Below are 24,365 nucleotides of genomic sequence, written 5' to 3' on the forward strand. Positions count from 1 at the left end.
TGTAATTAATTTATTATAATTTTATTGTCTTTATAATGCACTTCTTAAACTCTGGCTTCTATCCTGCTATTTGCAACGTATGTTTTTTCTTATATCTATACCCTTGGTAACGTTGAGAAATAGGCAGCATTCCTCATAGAAATCGAGAGACTTTCTTCCTACTAAACAATATTTTGTAGTGATATCTCCATTACCAGGATGAAGCAGCCATTTAAAATCAGAAGATAATGCTTACTAGAACGATTCAGAAATTTGTCTTATTTCTTATCATCACTTTTGTAAATGGTTACAGCATTGGTATATATTTCATGGACTTCAAACTAACTTGTACAGAAAGTTCATTATACAAACCAGTTGAAGTAGGCATTTCCTTCATTTTGTTTTCATTTTTGAAATATTGTAAAAGTGTAGAAATATGTTGATCATTATAGTATGCACACCCACAATAGAGAATTAAGAAAATAATCCAGATTCACTATATTTGTGTTTTTTTAATCTTCATTGGGATGCAATCCCCATATCATATTTCACCATTTAAAATATACAATTCAATATCTCTTGTTACATTCAGAGAGATGTGGAACTATCACCACAATTATAGAACATTTCCATTACCCCCAAAAGAAACCCCACATCCCTTAGCTGTCACCCTATCTTCCTGTCTCTCCCAGCCTCAGGCAACCACCAATCTACTTTCTGTCTCTGTAGATTTGCCTACTTTGGATATTTCATGTAAATGGAATCACACGATGTGAGGTCCCTTGTGACTCGCTTCTTTCACGTAACATCACGTTTCCAGGGTTCCACCGTGTTGTAGCACACATCAGTTGTGAGCTATTTCTTCCTATTGCCCAATGTTGCTTCACCTTGTGGACAAAATACTTACCCATTCATCAGCTGATGGAACTTTGTGTTGTTTCCACTTTTTGGCTGTTAATAATTCTGCTATGAACATGAGTTTACAAGTTATGGTGGGAGCCAGTGTTTTGATTTCCCTGCCCCCCGGATTTCTGGCTCCCAATCTGGCCTCTCCATGAAGCTTTCTCTCACTGTTTGAACTCTCATTGAACTCGTGTTCCTCAGCACTTGTCAGATAGTCTGTGCAGAGCAATCAAGCCCTAAATTTGACATAGTTTCAATTTTTCATGAGAGAGAATTCTGTCTTTCTAAGTATAACTTTGTCTAAGGGGAAATAGTATTTGATATGATGGCACCTATCCTTGCATAAATTGAAAATGTTTTCTTCAACAGTTGTTAGGATAAAATTAAATATTTTATACCAAACCAATACTTCCCCTTGGAGACATTGATATAATTAAACTTTTATTCTGAAAGTATTTCTCACAATTATATATAAAACTGAAAGCACGAATCTAATAGAAAATTGTTCAGTGAAATGCTCATGTTCCCCCTCTCCATAAAAATAAAAAACTAAAATAAAAGGGAGCCAGCCCTTCCTGTCTACAGCCAGCCAGGGTGTACAGGTGGATAGCACATTCTAACTACAGCTCTGAGGACAGCTTTTCTGATCTGCCAGAGCGTGCTGCTTCCATCTGCTCCTCTGAGTTCTGACACATCCCCACAGAACCAGTTGCTGGGAAGGAATTGATTTGGAAAGTTGGCTTTAGCACTAGAGTCCGTTATTTCCATATCAGTGGCTTTACCCTGCCTCTCACGGTCATATAAATTGTATGCTCAATCCAGGAGGTGGTATTTGCATTGTAGTCCATACTCATTATGGACTACACTGAGTGTACATAGGAACGTATACATTATTACAAGCAGAGAAAATGTACTATTGGCTCTTGGAATTGGTAAAAGGATTTTAGTACTGGGGTTATATTCTGGGCTTAATGCTCCCCATTTGCTGACATTGCCGATAGTTTGATGAATGATTTCAGTGTAACTGGTGTACTCTTACACTGGTTCCACTTCCATTGGCATCCCATCTGTGTAAAATATCAAATTTTATTAGAACCTAAAATACAGCAACAATAATGCTAACTGCAAACCCTTTGATTTTACTGTGTGCCATGTCCTTTTCTATTACATATGTTCCCTAATTTAATCTTCCCAATATCTCAGTGAGGTAGATGCCACTATTGTCTCATTTTATACATGAAGAAACTGAGACCCCCAAAATTTAAGTATTTTGCTGTCGGTGCCTGCTGACGAGACAACAGTCCCTGAAGTGGGGAGTGAGGATTGAGAGAAAAGAAGAGAGACAAAGATGGGATCTGGAGGGCAGGCAATTCTAAGTAGACTGATGCAGTTCTAAGTAGAATGCCTCAGTTCTAAGTAGAATGCCTCAGCCCAAGTTTATTTTTGCAGCTTATATACTCTGGGCATCAAAAAGTAACAGAACTGTCTGCAATCTAGTAGTTACAATGTTTGCATGAACAAGGGCTTGTTTTTTGGCCAGCTCCACACTTCCTGACCTTGTCTAGTTCTGTGTTCTCAAAGTAGCAAGTTTTGCCTTGCTGGGAGCACAAACCACTCAAGGAAGTCAAAGGTTCAACATTTCACAAAACAACACCTGCTAGCACTTCAGCACGGTTTCCCACATTTTGCTCAAGGTTACCCAGCTAATAACTGATGGACTTGGGATAAAAACCCAGGCATTTTGGCTCTTATTTAGTTACTGCCCCTCAAACTATTCCATGACTATCTGACTGCCCCCAAGAGTAGCCTGTTAACTTTCATAATCACTGGACTAGCCTGGTAATTCACGTATGTGAATATTTAAAATTAGAGTTGATGGGATGCTTGGAATACAGTATGTTTGATTTCTTGGGTCATTTGTACCACAAGGTATGATAATTAAGTGTGAGAACTCATTCAAGCAAAAGTGCTCCATACCTCGTTGCTGAATATCACTGCGGTCACAACGGTCCCTTTGGGAAACTCTGCACCAATGCCACCGCCTAGTTCACAGTTCAAAGCACATTGGAACTCTTTTTCTAGAATGGCCATCATTGCTGTCATCATATTACCCTTGATGTCCTGAATGTCATCAAATAGTCTTCCTTTCCATATTTTCTTTATCTTTGGATAATGACATATTTAGTCACTGGGGACCAGATCAGGTGAGTAGGGAGGGTGTTGCAATACAGTTATTTGTTTACAGGCTAAAAACTCCCTCAGACACAGTGCCCTGTGAGCTGGTGCATTGTCGTGATGCAAGAGCAATGAGTCGTTGGCTAAAAGTTCAGGTCATCTTAACTTTTTCACACAATCTTTTAAGCAATTCCAAAGAGTAAACTTGGTTAACTGTGTGTCCAGTTGGTAGAAATTCATAATGAACAGTCCCTCACATATATATAAAAAAAGGGGAGCAACATCATTGCAACAAGTTTGCGAACTTAATTGTCAGATGTCATAGATCATCAGTAAACATAACTTTTTCTTTATTTTAGCTGCAAGAAGCAGGAGCTCGACATCCAGAGGATGCACGATGCACTGAGAAGATGCAAGATCACGTGCAAAAGTATAAGTTAAAGCAGCACAGAAAATAACTTGAGTATTTATAAAGCAGATGTGTAGTGTAGTATGACTATTAGATCAGTTATAACAATAAACACATGAGTGTGAAGCTGGGTCAAAATGTCAGCTTTGAGCTACCTTGAAAAGAATAATTTGTGTACATTATCTCTAATTTTGCATATTATGCAAAATTCACAACTAGAAAAATAGCACAATTGCCAAATCATGCGCTTTTCAAATTGTAAGATTTTATGTAGTTGCACCTTAGATATTTGTTCAGTGATTATGTGGTATGCTTTAAAGTCAAGGTGTGAGAATAATTATGTCAAAATATTCACTTTAGGCTTGCAGCTGAAAATACTGACCTAAGACTGACAAATAAAAAGCTAGTGGGCATAATCGAACAGCTTCTCAGGCACCTGTCAGGTACAAGTTTGGTAAGTGAATCTCTTCATTTCTGTCATACTGCAAAGGAATTTCTATGTCTGTCATAGTAGCATATAAGGATATTTTAGACAATAAGAACAGTCTCATTAATAAAAGTACTGTATTCATGTTGATACTACTTGCTGGGAGTAACGTAATTCCTCTCCACAGAGAAAGAAATCTCAGTTCATAAAATTAATGATTTTTGTAGTAAGATTTTTATAGAAAAAGATTGTGATAGTCTAAAGGCAACATTTGATATACACCATGTTTCATTTATCCTTTCGTGTGTACAACATTTGGGTTTTTCCAACTGTTGGCTGTTGCTATTTATGCTGCCACAAACATCGGAGTACAAATATCTGTTTGAGTCCAGGCATTTGAGTAATGATTTGATCCAGAATTCTAAATTTCCCTTGAAATCTAAACCCTTTAGTGAGATTTGGAGAATGAATTACTTTTAATGTTCTAATTTGTTTTCTTCATCATTAACGAATACTGGGTCATTAGGCAAATGTTTCCTGAAAAGAATATACTTTTCTCTTTGTTGGATTTTGAAAAAGAAAAGAGATGCCAGTGTAAAAGTAGAAATGAATGCCCAATCAAGTCCTTACATAGTAACATAGTGCTTCTAGCTTTGCAAGTTTAGAAACTAATCTTTTTCCATTCACTTGAGTTAATCATACGCTTTTAAAAATTTAACAGTTCGATGTCAGAAAAGATTGATGTGTCATCCAGGATGACAATTTCCTGATGGACAGTGAAAACCGTGTCACTATCTTTCCTAAGCAGAACAACATTCCCCTGCCATCCTTCTGTCCTCTGTAGGAGAGGCTCCCTAGGATTTCCCATCACAAGATCGCATTGTGACCCCTGAGGTGGACCAATGACATAGATGTATCTTCCAGCTGGTGTCTTTCAGTCACAGTAGCCAGGGCTAAGCAATTTCATTAGACAGTCATGCCCATCAAGGGAAACAGAAGATTGTTCTGATGGTCCTTCTTGTGGCCAAAGAAACTTTGAAAAAAAATTTTTGTCTAGACTTCTTGTCAATTAAGTCACATTATGTTGCTAACATACTTTTCATATGAGTGACATGATAATGTGTTGATAAGGAGTCTTACATGAATTTGAGTTCCATGAGTTGTCACATCACAGCTTTATAGAGAAATCTATTATATTAAGGTATCAAAAATTGAAAAATTGGGGATTTGTGGTCAAGATAGCAGAGTAGGTAAATGCCATGCTTGCCTCCTCTCACGACCACATCAAAATTACAACTAAACTACAGAACTATCATCACTGAGCATCACCTGAAGTCAAGCTCAACCAAAGTCGTCCTACCTCTAGGGACATACAGAAGAAGTCACGTCGAGACTGGTAGGAGGAGCAGAAAAACAGAACGAGCTGATGCCAGACCCTTGTGCGACTGTCAGAAGTCTAGAGGGATATCTTGCTTGTCGAGGTCCACTAGGGGTGTGAGAGGTCCCAGCTCCACACCAGGCATCCTAGCCCAGGATTCCAATGCTAGAGAGAGATGTCCCCATAGCTTCTGGCTGTGGAAACCACTGGTCATTCTGGTTGGGTGAGATAAAAGGATGGCTAGAGTCCCAGTTGATTCTTTTATAGGGCTTGGAATGGGCTTACTAACTGACAGATTCATTTGCCCTGAACTCTAACACTGGGCAGTAGTTCAGGGATATAAGGGGGGGAACTAAGTTTTTTGCCTTTAGGGTGATGGCTGGAGGGGAGCTTCTTCCCACACAGAGGTGCTTGTAGAATCCATTGTTTCTGTACTGATCCATCACCCGTCGCAGTGTGAGACATAGACGGCCTCCATCAGTTGAGTCTACATCAACCTGGCTAACACTGTCCCTGAGAACAGTGATTCCCTGAGAACCTGCCCCACCTAACTTGAGAGCCAACCCAAGCTTCTTCCAGTGACTTTTCCAAAAAAAAAACATCCTGTCTTGGCTCATGCTGCAGACTTGCCTAAAATCTCTCAAAGGTTCACAAAACCTAAATAAGCGTTACGTGGCCTCAGCTGTCTTTTACTTCTTGCTGTGTAGACCCAAGATGGCACTAATGGAAGCTGGCTATGGTTCATAACTGGAACTCTTGAGGCACCTCCAAAGCCGGTGCAGGTGGCAGCCATCTGCATCCTGCTTTGTGGTCAAGCTAGGTGGCCCTCGCAGGACATAGGCTGCGGCTGAACTAGGCCTGTGGCCGGGCCACTTCTAGGAGTCCCTAGGGCTGACATACCTGGTGGCCATCTTTGGACAGAGCAGGAGCATCACCGCTCTGGTGCCTCCCAGAAAGACACAACCAAAGTGTACACAGGGCAGACACCAGTGCCCTGCTAAAGCAAATCCTGCTCTGTAGGGGCAGCCCCTGCAAAACAGCTCCTCCACTGTAGTCATGGTCAGTCCTCACAACCACACAGTCTGACGATCAATGCCTCCCATTGACATACAAAGAGCAACAGAGGCTGCACTACAACAGGAGAGCACAGAGAACTCACACAAGGGGCAGAGCTGCAGCGCCTGGCTCTGGGTACCAAGGAGGCTGTGCCACACGGCCCCACAGGACACCTACTATATAAGGCCACTCAGATAGGCCTGGGAGACACAGCAGTCCTACCTCATACACAGAAACATTCAGAAGGAGGGAGCCAACATGGGGAGTCAAAGAAACATGCCAAATAAAAGAACAGAAGAAACCGCCAGAAAAATACTGAGCAAGATAGAGACAAGCAATCTATCAGATGCAGAGTTCAAAACACTGGTTATTAGGATGCTCAGGGACCTCAAGAAGAACTTCCACTAAGACATAGGAAACATAAAAATGAAGATAGAAAACATAAAAATGAACCAGTCATAAGTAAAGAATAAAATAACTGAAAAAGCGAATGTCTTAGAGGGAATGAAAACTGACTAGATGAAGCAGAGAATCGAATGAGTGATTTAGAAGATACGGTAGCAGAGAATACCCAGTCAGAACAGCAAAAAGAATCCAAAATATGAGGACAGTTTAAGGGACCTCTGAGAATGTCAAGCATACCAACATTATCATATGGGGTACTACGAGAAGAAGAAATGAAGGAATTCGAAATGTACTTGATAATGACTGAGAACTTCCCTAACTTGGTAAAGGAAATGGACATATAAGCCCAGAATTTCAAAGAAGATGAGCCCAAACAGGCCCATACCAAGAATACGTCATAATTAAAATGCCAAAGTTTATAGGCAAATAAAGACTTTAAAACAGCAAGAAAAAAGCAGTTAGTAACCTGTAAAGGAGCACCCATAAGACTAGCAGGTGATTTCTCAAGAGCAACTTTGTAGGCCAGAAGGGATTGGCACAAAATATTCAAAGTGATGAAAGACATGCCTACAACTAAGATTTCTTTACCCAGCAAAGCTATAATTTAGTATCATAGGACAGATCAAGAGCTTTCAGGAGGAAAAAAAAAAAAACTGAAGGAGTTCATCAGTACCAAACCAGTATTACAAGGAATATTAGAGGGACTTCTTTAAAAGGAACAAAAAAGGAAGAACAAAAATATCAATCATAAAATAGCAGTAACTACATATCTATGCACAATTACTTTATGTGTAAATAGATTAAATTCTCCAATCAAAACACAGGGTGGCTGAAAGGATAAGAAAATAAGATCCTTACATATGCTCCCTACAACAGACTTGCTTCAGATCAAAAGACACAGAGACTGAAAATAAAGGGATATTTCATGAAAACAAAATAAAATTTAAAAAGCTGTGGGAGCAATACTTATATCACACAATATAGACTTTTAAACAAAGGCTATCACAAGAGTTGAAGAATGACCCAGATATCCCACTTCAGAGTATTTATCCAAAGAAACCGAAAAATGCCAATTCGAGGCGACGTGTACATCAATATGTTCACTGCAGGATTCTTTACAATGGCCAAGATGTGCATGCAGCCTATCAATGGATGAATGGATAAAGAAGAGATGATACATGTATGCAATGGAATATTGCTTGGCCACAGAAGGAAATGGGCTCTGGCCATCTGTGGCGGTGTGGATGGACCTGGAGAGTACAGTGCTGAGTGGAGTGTGTCAGACCGAGAAAGATGCACTGTGATTGTGCTTCTAAGTGGGATTTAAGAACAGAACAAACAAACAGAAAAATGTTCATACATACAAAGAACATTTTGTTGGTTGCCAGCTGGAAGGGGGTTTGTGAAGTGGGTTAAAAGGGGAGAGATTAAAAAGTACAAATTGGTTGTTACAAAGTAGTCATGGGGATCCAGGGTATAGTATAAGGCATGTATTAATGATATTGCAATAACAACACATGGCATCAGATGAGTACTAGATAATTTAGGGTGATAGATGGGAGAGGAGTTAGGAGCAGGGCGGAAAAGGTGAAGGGGTTAAAAAGTACAAATTGGTAGTTACTAAATAGTCATGGGGATGTAATGTAAAGCATAGGGAATATAGTTAATACTATGACAATAACTATGTATAGTGCCAGGTGGGTACTGGATGAGTCAGGGGAATCACTTTGTTAAATTACTTAAATTCTAACCACTATGCTGTACACCTAAAATTAATATAAAATAATATTGAATGTCAAAAAATAGAAAAATTTGTAAGCACACCCACAACTGATTAAGCTTATACCAAAATAATGAGGGACGATAGGTTCCTAGGGGAAGTAATTAGGATCTCGACAGAATTATCAGCCACCATAAGGTCTACCCTGTAAATCAAAAGTTTAATTATGACAGGTTTCAACGAATTCGATCAATAGCCCCCAAGGTGAGAGAGTACCTGGGTTAAGATATTTGATTCACACAATGTGAGAGGAAGCATCTGGACTGGGAAGAAAGGATAGCTCCAACTGACTTAAGCTGTCAAACAAGATGGTGGAGTGTACTTGCAAAAGGAATTTCAGAACACTTCCATAGGTCAGGTCAGGTCCCAAGGAATAGGAAGTTATTCAATAGAGCAAACAAAAATGGAAAGGCGAATAGTAGATAATGTGAACCTTATGAAAAAACTTATGCATTCTGAGAGAAAAATAGGACAAAGTATGCTGGTCAACATCCTAAGGGTGAGGAGCTGCCAAGATCTGAAAATAACGCTATGTTCGTAGTAACAGTGATAAGAATCCCCATGAAATGTACCAGATGAGCTGATCCACAGCAAGTCATGGTTTATGAGTGTGTGGTTGAGGGACACTGTCTATGAGGAGCTCGAGGGGAAAAAGGAAAGTACAGATGACCTCAGTAAAGGGGTCAAGGCTGCCACTGTAGATGAGGGAATGTGGTTTGAAGCACTAGGATTTAAGGACCTGAGAGCATTTAAAAAGAGGAATAGAAAAGGGTCAAGGCCTGCCCACCAGGACTGCTGTTTAGAGATGAGTGGGGCTGAGAAGACTATAGAAAGGGTGTGGGCATCCTTATCAGTTGCTGCTGAGAAGTAAAGCAGGACAAGGACTAAAGAGATGACCCTGAAAAATGTTTTCGCGCAATTATAAGGACAGAAAGTCAGGCTCTCATGTAAAAGAAGAGAATAAGTGGCGAAAATATGGACCTGGGGATGAGACCACATATTAAAGAGGGTTAGAGTCTAAGAAGAAAAACAGGATGACAGAAAAAGTTACAGGAATCAAGAAAAAGTTATGTTTTTACATAATATAGAGAAGATAAACTTTAAAGAGAAAAATATTTACTAGAAAAGGAGAAATTGAAACCTATGGAAGAACGCTTACAGAGAATGAGAGTCTTCATCTGATGCTCATGTCAGATTATCACAATCTAAGGGGGACTGCACAGGAAGTTTTCAAAGATTATCATACGAAAATGTGATTCCATAAACCCTGTAAAATCTTGAAATGTTGATGAAAATGTCTCTGGGAGCATTTCTTGAAACTAAAATGTAAAGAGAACCACTATTTAAATCTATTCTTTAACACTTAGTATTTTTACATGTAAAAGCCTCTGTTTTTAAGAAAGTTTGGCAATTTAAATTCCAGGAAACCAATGATGACACTGCAAAATCCATTTCAGCTGCTTTAAGAAATGTCATTGTTTTTGAACTCTGTCCTTATTGGTATCAGGTCTACAACTACATTTTATACACCTGTGTACACATATTACTCATGAGCTCATGAGGAATCATATTTTAAAGAAAGAAGAGTGAGTCTCTAGATTTTTAAAATTAACTTTCTTTAAAAATGTTTTTCAAAGTCTGAGGATGAAAAGGAACAATTAAAGTACTATGAGAAGTTAGAATCTCTGCAATATAATATGAATCAACAAAAGAAGAAAAATGATGAATTAGAGACAGAGGTTACCAGGTAAGGTTTTAATATTTCAGATCATGTCAACCATTAATTACTATTTCATTATAATTCTCACTTTATGAAAACCTAAGTACAAATGTATTTCATACCTGTAATTTTCATAATTAAAAAAGCTATCCTACTTACAAATTTACATCAGAAACTCAGCATAGTCAAACTTGTGTGAATGCCAAAATATTATACCTACTTTTGAATGATTCCTAAAACTATAATGACCGTGTCTTTTGCATATACTGTCAACTGCACTCTTCCTGGTCTCCCTTGAATCTTTATTTCTGCAGGATGTCTGTGCTCTCTTTGGTAATCTTTCCTTCTTTTCGTAGTGTTCTTGCCTTCAGCATTCTAACAGTTTAATGTCTAAAAACCTATCTGTGGTATTGTTTAACAACATCAGAATTGTTATTGATTTGGCTTCTATGTTCTTTCTACTTTTTTGTCAGTTATAAAATATGTCATACATACCAAACCATATGTATAACTTAAAAAAGAATGAGATGAGTAATCATCTCACTCAAATAATAATGGAATCTTTCCCAACGTCTGGGAAGCCCGCACGTGGCTTGCTTTCTGTTTACTTGCTGCTTACTGAATGAAGTTCTTTCTCTGATTCTCCTCAGTGTTTTTTCTCCCATGTCACTGTCTTTCTCTGCATTGTTTTGTATTCTCATTTTGTTAACTTTGTGCTAGCAAAGATCTCTTCGTAAGACAGACTCGAAGAGACTGTGACACATTATCTCTCCAATTTCCTTTCTTCTAAAGCCCTGCCCCTTTCCTTTCCCCTCCACTCAGACTTCAGATTTTTCTTTCCGGTTTCTCTTTCTATTTTGAATGATCTCTTGTTGGTACGTACTTTCTTTTCTTCTGGTAGACTGTGGTCAGTAGGCACCGAATGGTATTTTGGCGTGTTTTCAAAACATCCACATATATTATACTTTTCTTCTTCACCTTGGATACTAATCTCTGGTTTATAGCTGATATTTAATATGTTTGATACTAACAATCTTAAGTGGATATTAATAATACTTTAATTATAAGAACCTTACATTGTTACAATGTGAAGTCTGTATCATATGTATCACAATTGTTTTATGTTACTTACCTAAGATTATAATTTAATTAGTATGCTTTCAAACTCTTATACTGGAACAAATAGGAGAGGATCATAATTTATAGATTTGTTTATTTTGTATGATAGACATATCATCTCTTTAAATAATTCCTAAACATTTACTCTTAAAGAATTTGACTTACTCGTTTTCTACAATTCTGCAGACTGAAGACCCTCTTTCAGAATACAAGGATGCTACATGACAGTCAAAATGGAGAGGTTAGTTTCCTTGGAGATTTAGAACCCAATCAATCTGAAATGGATATTCAGATGGCTAGGTTAAAACAGAAGGTACTTTGTAATCCGTTTGGGACCCAGAAATCACTTAATTTGGGGAAATAGAAACCACTCAATGCTTTGAGCAGTACAATACTGATTTCTCTCTTAATTTTACAGACTCAAGCAGTGAAAAAGATAGCTTATTTTCTATATCATTTTTCTATAAAAGGGCATACTGTTACCTCTCCTATGTCTCAACCCTGGCTAGTGATCTAAAGCCAAGAAGGACACCGTTGCATGACCCCAAAGCACTGGCTCCAATCTTCATTGAGATATAATGAACATAGCATGCAGTTCCATCATTTAAAGTGTGCAGTGCAGTGGCTTTTAGTGTATTAAAAGCTTTATGCAGTCATCATCACAATCAGTTTTACAACATTTTCATCACCCTGGAAAGTATCTGTGTACTGTTAGCCTTCACCGTGTGCCAGTCTGCCCTTCCCACTCTTCCTAGCCCTAAGGAACCACTAGTGAACTCTCTGCTCCATATTGTGGTTTTGATGTAGTTTTTTCTGATGAATAATGATGCTGAGCAATCTTTTCCCATGCTTATTATCCATTTGTATAACTTTTTTGAAAAACTGTTGTTTCAATTCCTTTGCCCTTTTAAAATTGCACTGTCTCTTTCTTGTTGAATTGTAAGAGTTCTTTATATATCCTGGATACAAATCGCTTATCAGATATAGGATTTTCAAATATTTCTCCCTTTCATTAGCTTGCTTATTTAGTCTTTCAATGGTATCCTTTAAAGCACAGAAGCATTTTATTTTAATGGAGTCCAGTTAATCTATTTTTTTAAACACTCAATTACGAACTCTTTCATGAAGACGTATACCTATGCTTTCTTCTAAGCTTTTATAATTTTAGCTTTTACATTTTGAGATACTTTTTATATCTGGTATGATGTAGAGCTCTAATTTTTTCTTTTGCATGTGGATACCCAGTTGATCCAGTATCATTTGCTCAAAAGACTATTCACATCCAATTGGATTTTTTAGCACCCTTGTCAAAAATCACTCGGCTCTACATATGAGGTTAATTTCCGGATCCTTAATTTTGATTCATTGATCTATAGATCTGTCCTTACGCCATTACCAAATCAAATGTTATGAGAACGCTTCCCCAGTCATCTTGCATATTACCAGATGCCTTATGGAATAATAAAATGTCAATGTAGGGGAATATCTTTAATTCCACTTCTGTGGAGATGTTTTGCTTCTGGATGGAGACTGTGGCCCGCAGACCTTGGTGATCTTATGACATGATGGGATATTAGGCTTACAAAGTCGACTCATTCCTTTTGTTTTCTTCATTCAAAACATTAATCTTTAACCCAGTGCTTCCCTTTCCCTCCCATTTCCATCAAATGTCGGTAATTAGATCTGATACTTGGTGGACAACTTTCTTCATTTTGTCTATCTCCTAATCCATAGCCTCTTCCATAGATTTCACTGTCTAGGAAAGAGAAGATGAAACCTGGACCATCTGCTTTCCTCTTTAGAAATCTCTCTAATCCATCATCTTGCAATTGAAAAGTAGATTCTGTTTGACCCGGTTCTTTTCTGAAACACTGGTGCCAATCTTGTTCTTGGCATAGATCCTACATTCTCAGAAACACATTGAGATGCATAGTTGTACCTTTAGCTTCATATATAATTAATGGAATAAATATTTCATCCCATCCAAAGAAAACATTTCAAAAGTACAGCTGTTAAAATTCAGGAAGTAATTAATCAATCAGAAACAAATAATAGATTCGTGATGTGAATTGTAAAATGTCAAAGCCTTTTTATGTGATACGGAGAAGCATTTCAGTATAAGATTCAGAAGACATGGTCTTCCCTTTTCATACAAACAAGCTTGAAGTATGGTAAAGGAGAGATTGTATTTAAATAGTGCCAGAGGACACTATGATTGTTTTACTACTGAGATTAAAAATTATTCCATAATGCTCTCTATTTTCTCACCGAGGAAAAGGAAGTGAAGATTGAGTACTAGATTGATGAATAAATATTGAAAGCTGCCTATCTCTTTTAGAATTTTAGGGAATGGAAATCAGGAAAAAGGTTTGATTTTGGTTATTAACTGGCTATTTCTAGTTTTACAACTATCATACTAGAAATCATATGTCTCCTTGCCAGTCTTCCTTATCCTGTACGTTGAGGGAAGCTTCTAAAGATGCCTACCTGCCTAGCTGTCATTGAAGGGAACCCTTGAGAAACTTCTTATGCCTTTTTTGTATTCACTGCTTCTTCTCTTTAGCATTGTGTGTCATTAATAAGTCAATCTCCACATTACTTAGATTACACCATAAAGGAGACTAAAGGCATACCTCGGAGATATTGCAGATTTGGTTCCAACCACAGCAATACACTAGTAACCCAATAAAGTGAATCACAAGAATTGTGCATATAAATTTATTTTACACTAGTCTGTAGTCTATCAAGTGTGTGGTAACATTATGTCTAAATAAACAGTGTACATACCTTAATTAAAAAGTACTTCATTGCTAAACTGCCAAACATAATCCAACTTGGTCGGAAAAGTGGTATTCATACACTTGCTAAATGCATGATTGTCCAAAGCTTTCAATTTGTAAAACATAGTTGCAAAACAGAATACAGCAAAGTGCAATAAAAGAAGATAACTGTAATTAATAACTTATAAGTTACGTTTACTATTATCTCTTTTTTTAATCCAGAAGGTGTGGCTATTTTTTCCTTAACTCTCCAATGGAGTGGTTGAAATAAACAACAGTTATTTGACTCACAGATCCATACTTAAGAAGAGTGTGGCCAAGGCCATCTGTCTCCGTTCCCCTCAGCTTCAATTGGGGCAGCTCGATGGCTGGAGGCTGCAATCATTTGAAAGTTTGTACAGCAATGTGTCCGGTAGTTGGTGCCTACTGTTGGTCGGCTCTCTAGCTGGAGGAGACAGCAGGAACAACTACACCTGAACACCCGGCTCGCATTGTGGCCCGAGCCTCCCCACAACACGGGGCTGGATTCCAAGGTTCAGATCCTCAGAGACATAACCAACAGGAGCTGTGTTGCCCTTTGTGAAGGAGTCTTGGAATTCACACGAAATGTCTTTCAACATATTCTGTTCATTAGGAGCCAGTCACTAATGTTGACCCATACTCCAGTGGTTTTATGCAATGAATATTTCAAAATTTACGGACACATTTAAAAACCACCTTGATCTGTCCACTGGCCACAATTCTTTATATTCCCCCCACATGGAAAATACACTCATCCCTACGCAATACTCGCCACAAGTCTCAATTTAATGGCATCAGGCTCAGGTTCGAATCTAAGATTTTACCATCTTAGTCTGGTGCAAATGGGGGTGAAGGGCCTGGGTTTTGGTTTCTAGGATAAAGCTCCTTGAGGACAATTCCTTTCAATATGAAAACATGAGAAAGGAAGAGACAAGTTATCTACCACCCACACACCCAACATTCTGCTCGACTGCTGAAGTTTCCCCTGCAGAAATAGAAAGTGGAAGGCACGTTAGTCCATAGCAATTCTGAAATACAGCCTGATGTGTGCTGTCCGTTCTTTGATTAGGACTTAGTCCTAATCATGCCAATGCTCTCCATGGCCCTTTGCTGTCCCCTGTGAGCTCTTTGTTCTGTCCTTTTCATAAGAAATGACCTGTGCTTGCAGCTCTTCCCTCAGAGTCATTCCTCCACCCAAATGTCTAAGACCCACAAGCCTCCTCTTATTTTTCACTCTCTTGGTTTTTATTAGTCCAAGGTAACAAGGTGGTTTTTTGCTACTTGATTATCCTAAAAACTTGGAGTTGCGTGAGAGTTTATTGGGGTTCGTGCCATTAGAAAAGCCACCGTCATAAATTGTTTTGAGATAAGCTCTTGGGCTTCCTGTAGCTGTTGTAGGACCATGCCTATAAAATTATTTTCCTTTTAAGAGCCTTCCAGGATTTAAGGCCCCACCTTAACTCTTTCGAAGTCTTGAGGAAGGCTTTACAGTCTTGTCCTCATCCGTAGATCATGTCTTCCTGGGAGCACAGCGAATTTGATCTTCACTCAGAAGCCATTTCTTCATTTTAGCATGATTTGACAACAGGGCATGTGGGAGAGGCTGTAATTGGGAAACACATTTGAACACAATAAGTCCTGGTTCCTTTACAGTTCACAGTCTTTTGTTAGCTCATGTATCTCATGGATGTTACTTGGTTACTTCACAGCAAAAGTCCCCTTTTATCCGGATTTCAGACTCATTTTCTTCACTAGCTGAGAAGTCTTTGTGGCCAGCCTCTTTAGGGGCCCGCAAGCCCCCAATAACCGTCTCTTGGAGGCTCTTGTGGGTGTCGTTCTCATTCTTCTCCACATCCTTTCGGGTTCCACCTACCTCCTGGTGGAAAGGCACTCCTACAGGTTTTAGATTGCTTTTCTTTGTGGCCTCACACCATTTTGAATATCAGTATCAATGCCAGTTGTTCATTGCTGCTCAAGAAACCAACTCAAAAGCTAGTGGCTCAAAACAGCATCTGTTTTGTTCACCAGTAATGCAGTTGAGTGAAGCTCAGTGAGACTAGCTCATTTCTGTTCCACTTGGCATCAGCTGCGTTGCCATGAAGCTGCGAATGAGAATCATCTAAAGGCTGTTACACACACGTGTAGCAGTTGAAGCGGGGTTTTGGCCGGGATGCCCACTGGGGCCGTCTCAGCGCGAACATCTGTAGGAGGCCTCACTGTGTGTCCTGGGCTTCTTCATCTGCACAACATGGTGGCTGGGTTCTCAGGGCGAGCTTCCCTGAGATACAGATGGAAGCTGTATCACATTTTCTGCCGCAGGCATAGCATTCTCACAGCAGTTCTGCCCTATTCCATGCACTAGAATCCAGTTACTTCCTAAGGCCAGCACATATTAAAAGGGAGGGAATTTCATGGAGAAATGTCAAGAATTTGTAGCCATGTTTTAAAAACACTACATCCATCCACTCACCTCATCTTACCAAATAAGCATTGTATCTAAGGAAAGTAGTTCTACGCAACTCAGTATCACTGAAATTCCAGCAGATTTGTTGTTGTTATTATTGCTGTTTAGGATGTTCTTGTATACTGTGGAAAGAGGATTACAAGATAGCATTATCGAATTAAGACACTTTTTTGTTGTTGAAAAAAATGTAGCGATCATCTCACTAAACATTCACAGTGTGAGATGTGATTTCTCCTTAACCTTGGGAATCATTTCTTCTTGAAAGCAATTCAAATTACCATGAAACATTTGTAGCTGACGGAGGCCTAACTAACTCAAGATGAGTTACTCGTAACTCCCTACAACTTCGTAAGAAATTACGGAGAGTTAAAATGGGGAACAGGTGAGAGACTATCAACTCAAAGGTGACTTACAGTCATTTTATAGAAGAAAAACGTGAACCAATCATTCAGGAAATCGTAGAAAATCAAGTACAGATGTTGTGTGGCAAAGTCGATGACAATAAAGGATACATTTTTGAGTCTCCTGGTGCTTTTCTCTTTGTTCTTCATTCTGAGTAATGCAAGTTTCCACATAATAAGGATCTACTACAGTACGGATGACATTTTATGGCAACTGAGTTTATTTCACAAGTTGATACTGGTTTGGGGTTAGACTATTCTCAGTCAACTTCCTTCGTAACCAAATCATACTATCTTACTCATTCAGAATGAGGCTCTCAAAGCAAAACTGGAAACTGCATCTTCAGAATGTCTCCATCTGTGGGGTGGCCAGTTGGCTCCATGGTTAGAGCATCGTGCTGGTTACAATCCTCGGTAACGAAGGTCGCTGGTTCGATTCCCACATGGACCAGTTAGCTACACCCTCCACAACTAGGTTGAAAACAATGGCTGGAGCTTGGAGCTGAGCCCCCAGTGGGCGGCCGGCCAGTTGGTTCAGTGGTTAGAGCGCAGTGCTCATAACACCAAGGTTGCCGGTTCGATTCCCGCATGGGTCAGTGAGCTGTACCCTCCATAACTAGTAGATTGAAGAGAACAATTTGACTTGGAGCTGAGCTGCGCATCCCACAACTAGATTGGAAACTGTTACTTGACAGGGAGTTGATGGGTCCTGGAAAAAACACTGTTCCCCAATTATAAAAAAAAAATTTGTTTTAAAAAGTGTTTTTAAAAAAAGATATCTATACCTTGTTGAAGAAAATCAATCTTAAACAGGAGTTATTATCTATGAAAGGAGTACAAAAGTCATGTGAAAAAGTAGAGAATAAAAAGAGTGGAGATAAAAATTATTAAACCTCAAAATTCATATAGTCACGAATGTGGTAGAAAAGAGTGAAGCAGAACACAGTAAATTCTGGGATATTGAAGACTGAGCAAGACAGGATGTAGTAGAAAAAGTTTTTAAATCTATTTTTACAGGTTAATTCATTGATTTTTAACACACCTTAATTCATTTTGCTGCAAATTACGTTTTCGATATGCATAGTGTATGTGATTCTTCTACTCCCCTTAATGGCAGTTGTTTTTATTTTTTATTTTTTTAGATTTTCTGGAACTAAGGTGCTATTTGCTTCTCCTTTTAAATATTTCAGTTCCCATCATTATTATCACTCAATTGATCTTTGAGATTTGTTCTTTCTGGATAATCATTTGATTTTTAAGACCAATTGATATAAAACGAGACTATTAGGAAATAAAGAAAATAAAATGCACCATATTCTTAGATTATTAAGTCATATTGTTCAATTTTTAAAATTTAAAATTGATTCTCTTATTGGAATTGTTAGATGAGATGATTCAAAATATTTTCATGATTCAGATTTATTTTATTCCGTATTGATGATAAATATTTTAAACTTCAGCTTTTTTCACATTTAAATTGCCGTCCAAATCATTGACTTAAAACTAAAGAATACTAACAGACTGTAATTATTCAGTTTATAATTATTTTTAAAATGTATCCTTTCCGTTGGCTTTAGGAACCAGCAGCATCTCAAAAAAACGTACACCCGTTAAATGACCATGTTGGCGCTTACATAAGTGACATGGAACTCAGATTTAAACGTCTGGAATCTGAACTCTTCAAAGTGAAAACTTCTTGTAAAATAGAATTGGAAGAATGTAAACACCTCTACCTAGAGGAATTAAAACTTAGATCATCATTGGAAAACAAACTAAACAAGTAAGTCCAAAGTCAGAGAAAATCAATCGAGCTCATTAATTTGCCTCTAAAGTATAATTTTTATCCAGGCAGATTCCTGAGATTGATAGGAAATGAAAGCTTACTAAATAGTATAATTTTGGAAAATGATGTTAGTGAATAAATTACTTTTAAAATGTTAGTTAGTTCAGGACATTTGCATCTCTCTCCATTTTTGGTTTTACATGATTGTATTTTTCCTTCTCGCGGTTTTCATAGAGTTAATCTGATCTACCAGTCTTTAAGCAAAGTGTTTTTGAAGCTTTATGATTTAGACAACGCTATTTATTATAAAATTTCTTGTCAGAATTCCCCTAAATAGTTTTTAATGAGGTAACTATTTATTATAAGATAACAACTTAAACCAAAAGGGTTAAGTACTCCGCATATTCTGGCACTTGGTACATGTACTGTCTCCATTGTGCTCTGTGTTATTATCTCTAGAGGTCGCTTTCAGACAAGCTCTTCTTTCTAGTCTTTCTGATGTCCACAAAGGCATATATGTGAAATATAGCAGAGGGTTAACAACGTAGGGGTGAGGGTAGTATAACCCAAGAAGTGGCTAAAAAGATAAGGTGGTGAGCCTGAGGGGGTGTGTGGAAGACAGAAAGCGCAGAGCCCACGCCCAGCGCCTTGGTCACAGTGTTATATTATAAGCTACAGGCCTGCTGAGCGGTTTCGGTTCAGTCGGATCACCCACCAGGCTCCCTCCTTCTCCCCCAGAGGCTGCTGTTCTACATGACACCTCAGTCCTCAGGGTAATGAGGGCGTTACCCAAGGGCGGGGACAGCAAAGGCTTGAAAATATCTTGGTGGGATTTTTTTTTTAATTAATTTTATTGGGGTGACAATTGTTAGTAAATTTACATAGATTTCAGGTGTACAATTCTGTATTACATCGTCTATAAATCCCATTGCGTGTTCACCACCCAGAGTCAGTTCTCCTTCCATCACCATATATTTGATCCCCTTTACCCTCATCACCCACCCCCCACCCCCTTACCCTCTGGTAACCACTAAATTATTGTCTGTGTCTATGAGTTTTTGTTTCTCATTTGTTTGTCTTGTTCTTTTTGGTTTATATACCACATATCAGTGAAATCATAGGGTTCTCTGCTTTTTCTGTCTGACTTATTTCACTTAGCATTATTCTCTCGAGATCCATCCATGTTGTCACAAATGCTCCTATATCATCTTTCCTTAACGCCGAATAGTATTCCATTGTGTATATGTACCACAACTTCTTTACCCATTCATCTATCAAAGGACATTTTGGTTGTTTCCATGTCTTGGCCACCGTAAACAAAGCTGCAATGAACATTGGAGTACACGTGCCTCTATAGAGAAATGCTTTTATATTTTTGGGGTAGAAACCCAGGAGAGCGATTGCTGGGTCATATGGTAATTCTATTCGTAATTTCTTGAGGAACCTCCACACTGCCTTCCATAGCGGCTGCACCAGTCTGCATTCCCACCAACAGTGTATGAGAGTTCCTTTTTCTCCACAGCCTCTCCAACACTTGTTACTATTTGTTTTGTTGATGAAAGCCATTCTGACTGGGGTGAGGTGATATCTCATTGTGGTTTTCATTTGCATTTCTCTGATGATTAGCGATGTTGAGCATTTCTTCATATGTCTATTTGCCATTTGTATATCCTCTTTGGAAAAATGTCTCTTCAGGTCCTCTGTCCATTTTTCAATTGGGTTGTTTGTTTTTTTGTTGTTGAGTTTCATGAGTTCCTTGTATATTTTGGATATTAGCCCCTTATCAGAGGAACTGTTTGCGAAAATCTTCTCCCATTCAGTTGGTTGCCTCATTATTTTGTCAATAGTTTATTTTGCTGTGCAGAAGCTTTTCAGTTTCATATAATCCCATTTGTTTATTTTAGTTTTTACTTCCATTGCCTTTGGAGTCAAATTCATAAAATGCTCTTTGAACCCAAGGTCCATAAGTTTAGTACCTATGTTTTCTTCAATGCAGTTTATTGTGTCAGGTCTTATGCTTAAGTCTTTGATCCATTTTGAATTAATTTTGGTACATGGTGACAGATAGCAGTCCAGTTTCATTCTTTTGCACGTAGCTATCCAATTCTGCCAGCACCATTTATTGAAGAGGCTGTCTTTTCTCCATTGTATGTTTTTAGCTTCTTTGTCAAAAATTATCTGTCCATATTTATGTGGTTTTATTTCTGGGTTCTCAATTCTATTCCATTGGTCTATGTGTCTGTTTTTCCGCCAATACCAAGCTGTTTTGATTATTGTAGCCCTGTAGTACAAGGAAAAATCAGGGAGTGTGATACCTCCAGTATTGTTCTTTTTTTTTAATATTGCTATGGCTATTCGGGGTCTTTTGTGGTTCCAAACAAATCTGATGATTTTTTGTTCTATTTCTTTAAAAAATGCCATTGGGATTTTAATGGGGATTGCATTAAATCTGTATATGGCTTTGGGTAATATGGCCATTTAAACTATGTTGATTCTTCCAATCCATGAGCACGGAATGTCTTTCCATTTCTTTGTGTCTTCTTCAATTTCTTTCAAAAATGTCTTATAGTTTTCAGCATATAAATCCTTCACATCCTTGGTTAAGTTTATTCCTAGGTATTTTATTCTTTTTGCTGCAATTGCAAAAGGAATTGTTTTTTTCTATCTCTTTTTCTGAGATTTCATTGTTGGTATATAAGAAAGCAATAGACTTTTGTACGTTGATTTTGTAGCCAGCAACTTTACTGTATTCATTGATTGTTTCTAATAGCTTTTCGGTGGAGTCTTTAGGGTTTTCTATATATAGCATCATGTCATCTGCAAAGAGTGACAATTTAACTTCTTCATTCCCAATTTGGATGCCTTTTATTTCTTTCTCTTGCCTGATAGCTCTGGCGAGGACTTCCAACACTATGTTGAAAAGCAGAGGTGATAGGGGACATCCTTGTCGTGTTCCTGAACGTAGAGCAAAGGGCTTCAGCTTTTCACCATTAATTATGAGATTAGCTGAGGGCTTGTCGTATATGGCCTTTATTTTGTTGAGGTATTTTCCTTCTATACCAATTTTAGTAAGTGTTTTAATCATAAATGGATGTTGTATCTTATCAAATGCTTTTTCTGCATCAATTGATAGAATCATATGATTTTTGTCCTTTATTTTGTTTATGTGATGTATCACATTGATGGATTTGCGAATGTTGAACCATCCTTGTGCCCCGGGGATGAACCCCACTTGGTCGTGATGAATAATCTTTTTAATGCATTGTTGTATTCGATTTCCTAGAATTTTGTTTAGCATTTTAGCATCTGTATTCATCAGAGATATAGGTCTGTAGTTTTCTTTTTTTGTGTTGTCCTTACCAGGTTTTGGTATCAGGGTAATGTTGGCCTCATAAAATGAGTTAGGGAGTACTGACTCTTCTTCAATTTTTTGGAAGAGTTTGAGCAGGATTGGTATTAGATCCTCTTTGAAGGTTTGGTAGAATTCACTGGTGAAGCCATCTGGTCCAGGACTTTTGATTTTGGGAAGGTTTTTGATGACTGATTCAATTTCGTTACTGGTGATCGGCCTGTTAAGATTTTCCAGTTCTTCATGATTCAGCCTTGGAAGGCTATATGTTTCTAAGAACTTGTCCATTTCTTCTAAGTTATTAAATTTGGTGGCATATAGTCCTTCATAGTATTCTTGGATAATCCTTTGTATTTCTGTGGTGTCCGCGATAACTTCCCCTTTTTCACTTCTGATTTTGTTAATTAGTGTCTTCTCTCTTTTTATCTTAGTGAGTCTAGCCAAGGGTTTGTCGATTTTGTTAATCTTTTCAAAGAACCAGCTTTTTGTCACATTAATTTTTTCTATTGTCTTTTTGTTCTCTATTTCATTTAGTTCTGCTCTGATTTTTGTTATTTCCTTTCTTCTGCTGACCTTGGGTTTCGCTTGTTCTTCTTTTTCTAGTTTTTTAAGGTGTAACATGAGGTTATTTATTTGGGATTTTTCTTGTTTCTTGAGATAGGCCTGTAATGATATAAATTTCCCTCTTAAAACTGCTTTCGCGGCATCCCAAAAATTTTGGTAGGATGTATTTTCATTGTCATTTGTTTCTATGTATCTTTTGAGCTCTCCTCTAATTTCTTCTTTGACCCAGTCGTTCTTTAATAGTATGTTGTTTAATCTCCATGTATTTGTGTTTTTTCCTGCTTTCTTTTTGCAGTTGATATCCAATTTCAAAGCTTTGTGATCAGAGAATATGCTTGGTATGATTTCAATCTTCTTAAATTTGCTGAGGCTGATTTTGTGTCCCAATATATGGTCTATCCTTCAGAATGTTCCATGTACCCTAGAAAAGAATGTATAGTCTGATGTTTTAGGATGAAGTGCTCTATATATGTCAATGATGTCCAATTCATCTAATGTGTCATTTAGGGCTGCGATTTCGTTATTTATCTTCTGTTTGGATGATCTATCCATAGCTGTCAATGATGTATTTAAGTCCCCTAGTATAATTGTGTTTTGGTCAATTTCTCCCTTTAGTTCTGTTAGTAGTTGCTTGGTATATTTCGGTGCTCCCTGATTGGGGGCATAAATATTGATGACTGTTATGTCTTCTTGTTGTATAGTCCACTTTACCATTATGAAATGTCCATCTTTGTCTCTTGTTATCTTTTTCACCCTGAAGTCTGTTTCATCGGAAATCATTATGGCTACACCTGATTTTCTCTGGGTACCATTTGCTTGGCGTGTCAATTTCCACCCTTTCACTTTGAGTCTATGCTTGTCCTTGTAGCTGAGATGTGTCTCTTGTAGGCAGCATATGGTTGGGTTTAGTTTTTTGATCCAATCTGCTACTCTGTGTCTCTTTATTGGTGAGTTCAGTCCATTTACATTTAGGGTGATTATTGATATGTGAGGATTTCCTGTCATTCTGTCTTTAGTTTTCTGGTAAGGCTGTGTCTCCATTGTTTCTTTGCCTTTTTGTTGTTGTCTGTTATTTCTGTGTGGTGGTATTCTATGATGTTTCCCTCTGTTTCTTCTTTTATTACAGTATATATTTCAGATTGGATGTTTTTTGAGTGGTTACCCTTGAGTTTATGTAAAAGAAAGTTTGATATTTAGAGTATTCCAGTTTCTTCAGTACGCTTACTTTCTCTATTCCCATATTCCAGTTCAGGCCTTTACGCTCCCCCTTTTTATGTTTCGGTTGCCACAAGTTGTCCCTGTTGATGGTGGTCTAATAGCCTCCTTTAGTATTTCTTGTAGTGCAGGTTGTGTATTAGAAAATTCCCTCAGCTTCTGGATGTCTGGAAAGGTCTTTATTCCTCCTTCATATCTAAAAGAGATCTTTGCTGGATATATTATTCTTGGCTCATGATTTCTCTCTTTCAATAGTTTGAATATTTGGTTCCATTCCCTCCTAGCTTGTAGAGTTTCTGCTGAAAAATCTGATGATAATCTAATGGGCTTTCCTTTGTAAGTTACCGTCTTCTTTTCCCTGGCTGCCTTGAGGATTCTTTCTTTGTCATTGATTTTAGACAGCTTCAATACAATGTGCCTTGGTGAAGGCCTGTTGG

At 38.0% G+C, this 24,365-nt stretch overlaps 1 protein-coding gene across 2 annotated transcripts in view; it reads left to right on the forward strand.

The window, feature by feature from the left end:
* Positions 1–24,365, forward strand: part of LOC308495689 (ankyrin repeat domain-containing protein 26-like) — an 82,898-nt gene that overhangs the window by 10,713 nt on the left and 47,820 nt on the right. For both annotated transcript variants that reach the window (XM_081080656.1, XM_081080657.1), the window contains exons 6-8: positions 3,417–3,487; positions 3,827–3,920; positions 18,595–18,797. In XM_081080656.1, the coding sequence (XP_080936782.1) occupies positions 3,417–3,487; positions 3,827–3,920; positions 18,595–18,797 (368 nt within the window). The remainder of the gene's footprint in view (positions 1–3,416; positions 3,488–3,826; positions 3,921–18,594; positions 18,798–24,365) is intronic.

Source organism: Rhinolophus hipposideros, assembly GCF_964194185.1.
Source record: "Rhinolophus hipposideros genome assembly, contig: HAP1_SCAFFOLD_140, whole genome shotgun sequence".
NCBI lineage: Eukaryota > Metazoa > Chordata > Mammalia > Chiroptera > Rhinolophidae > Rhinolophus > Rhinolophus hipposideros.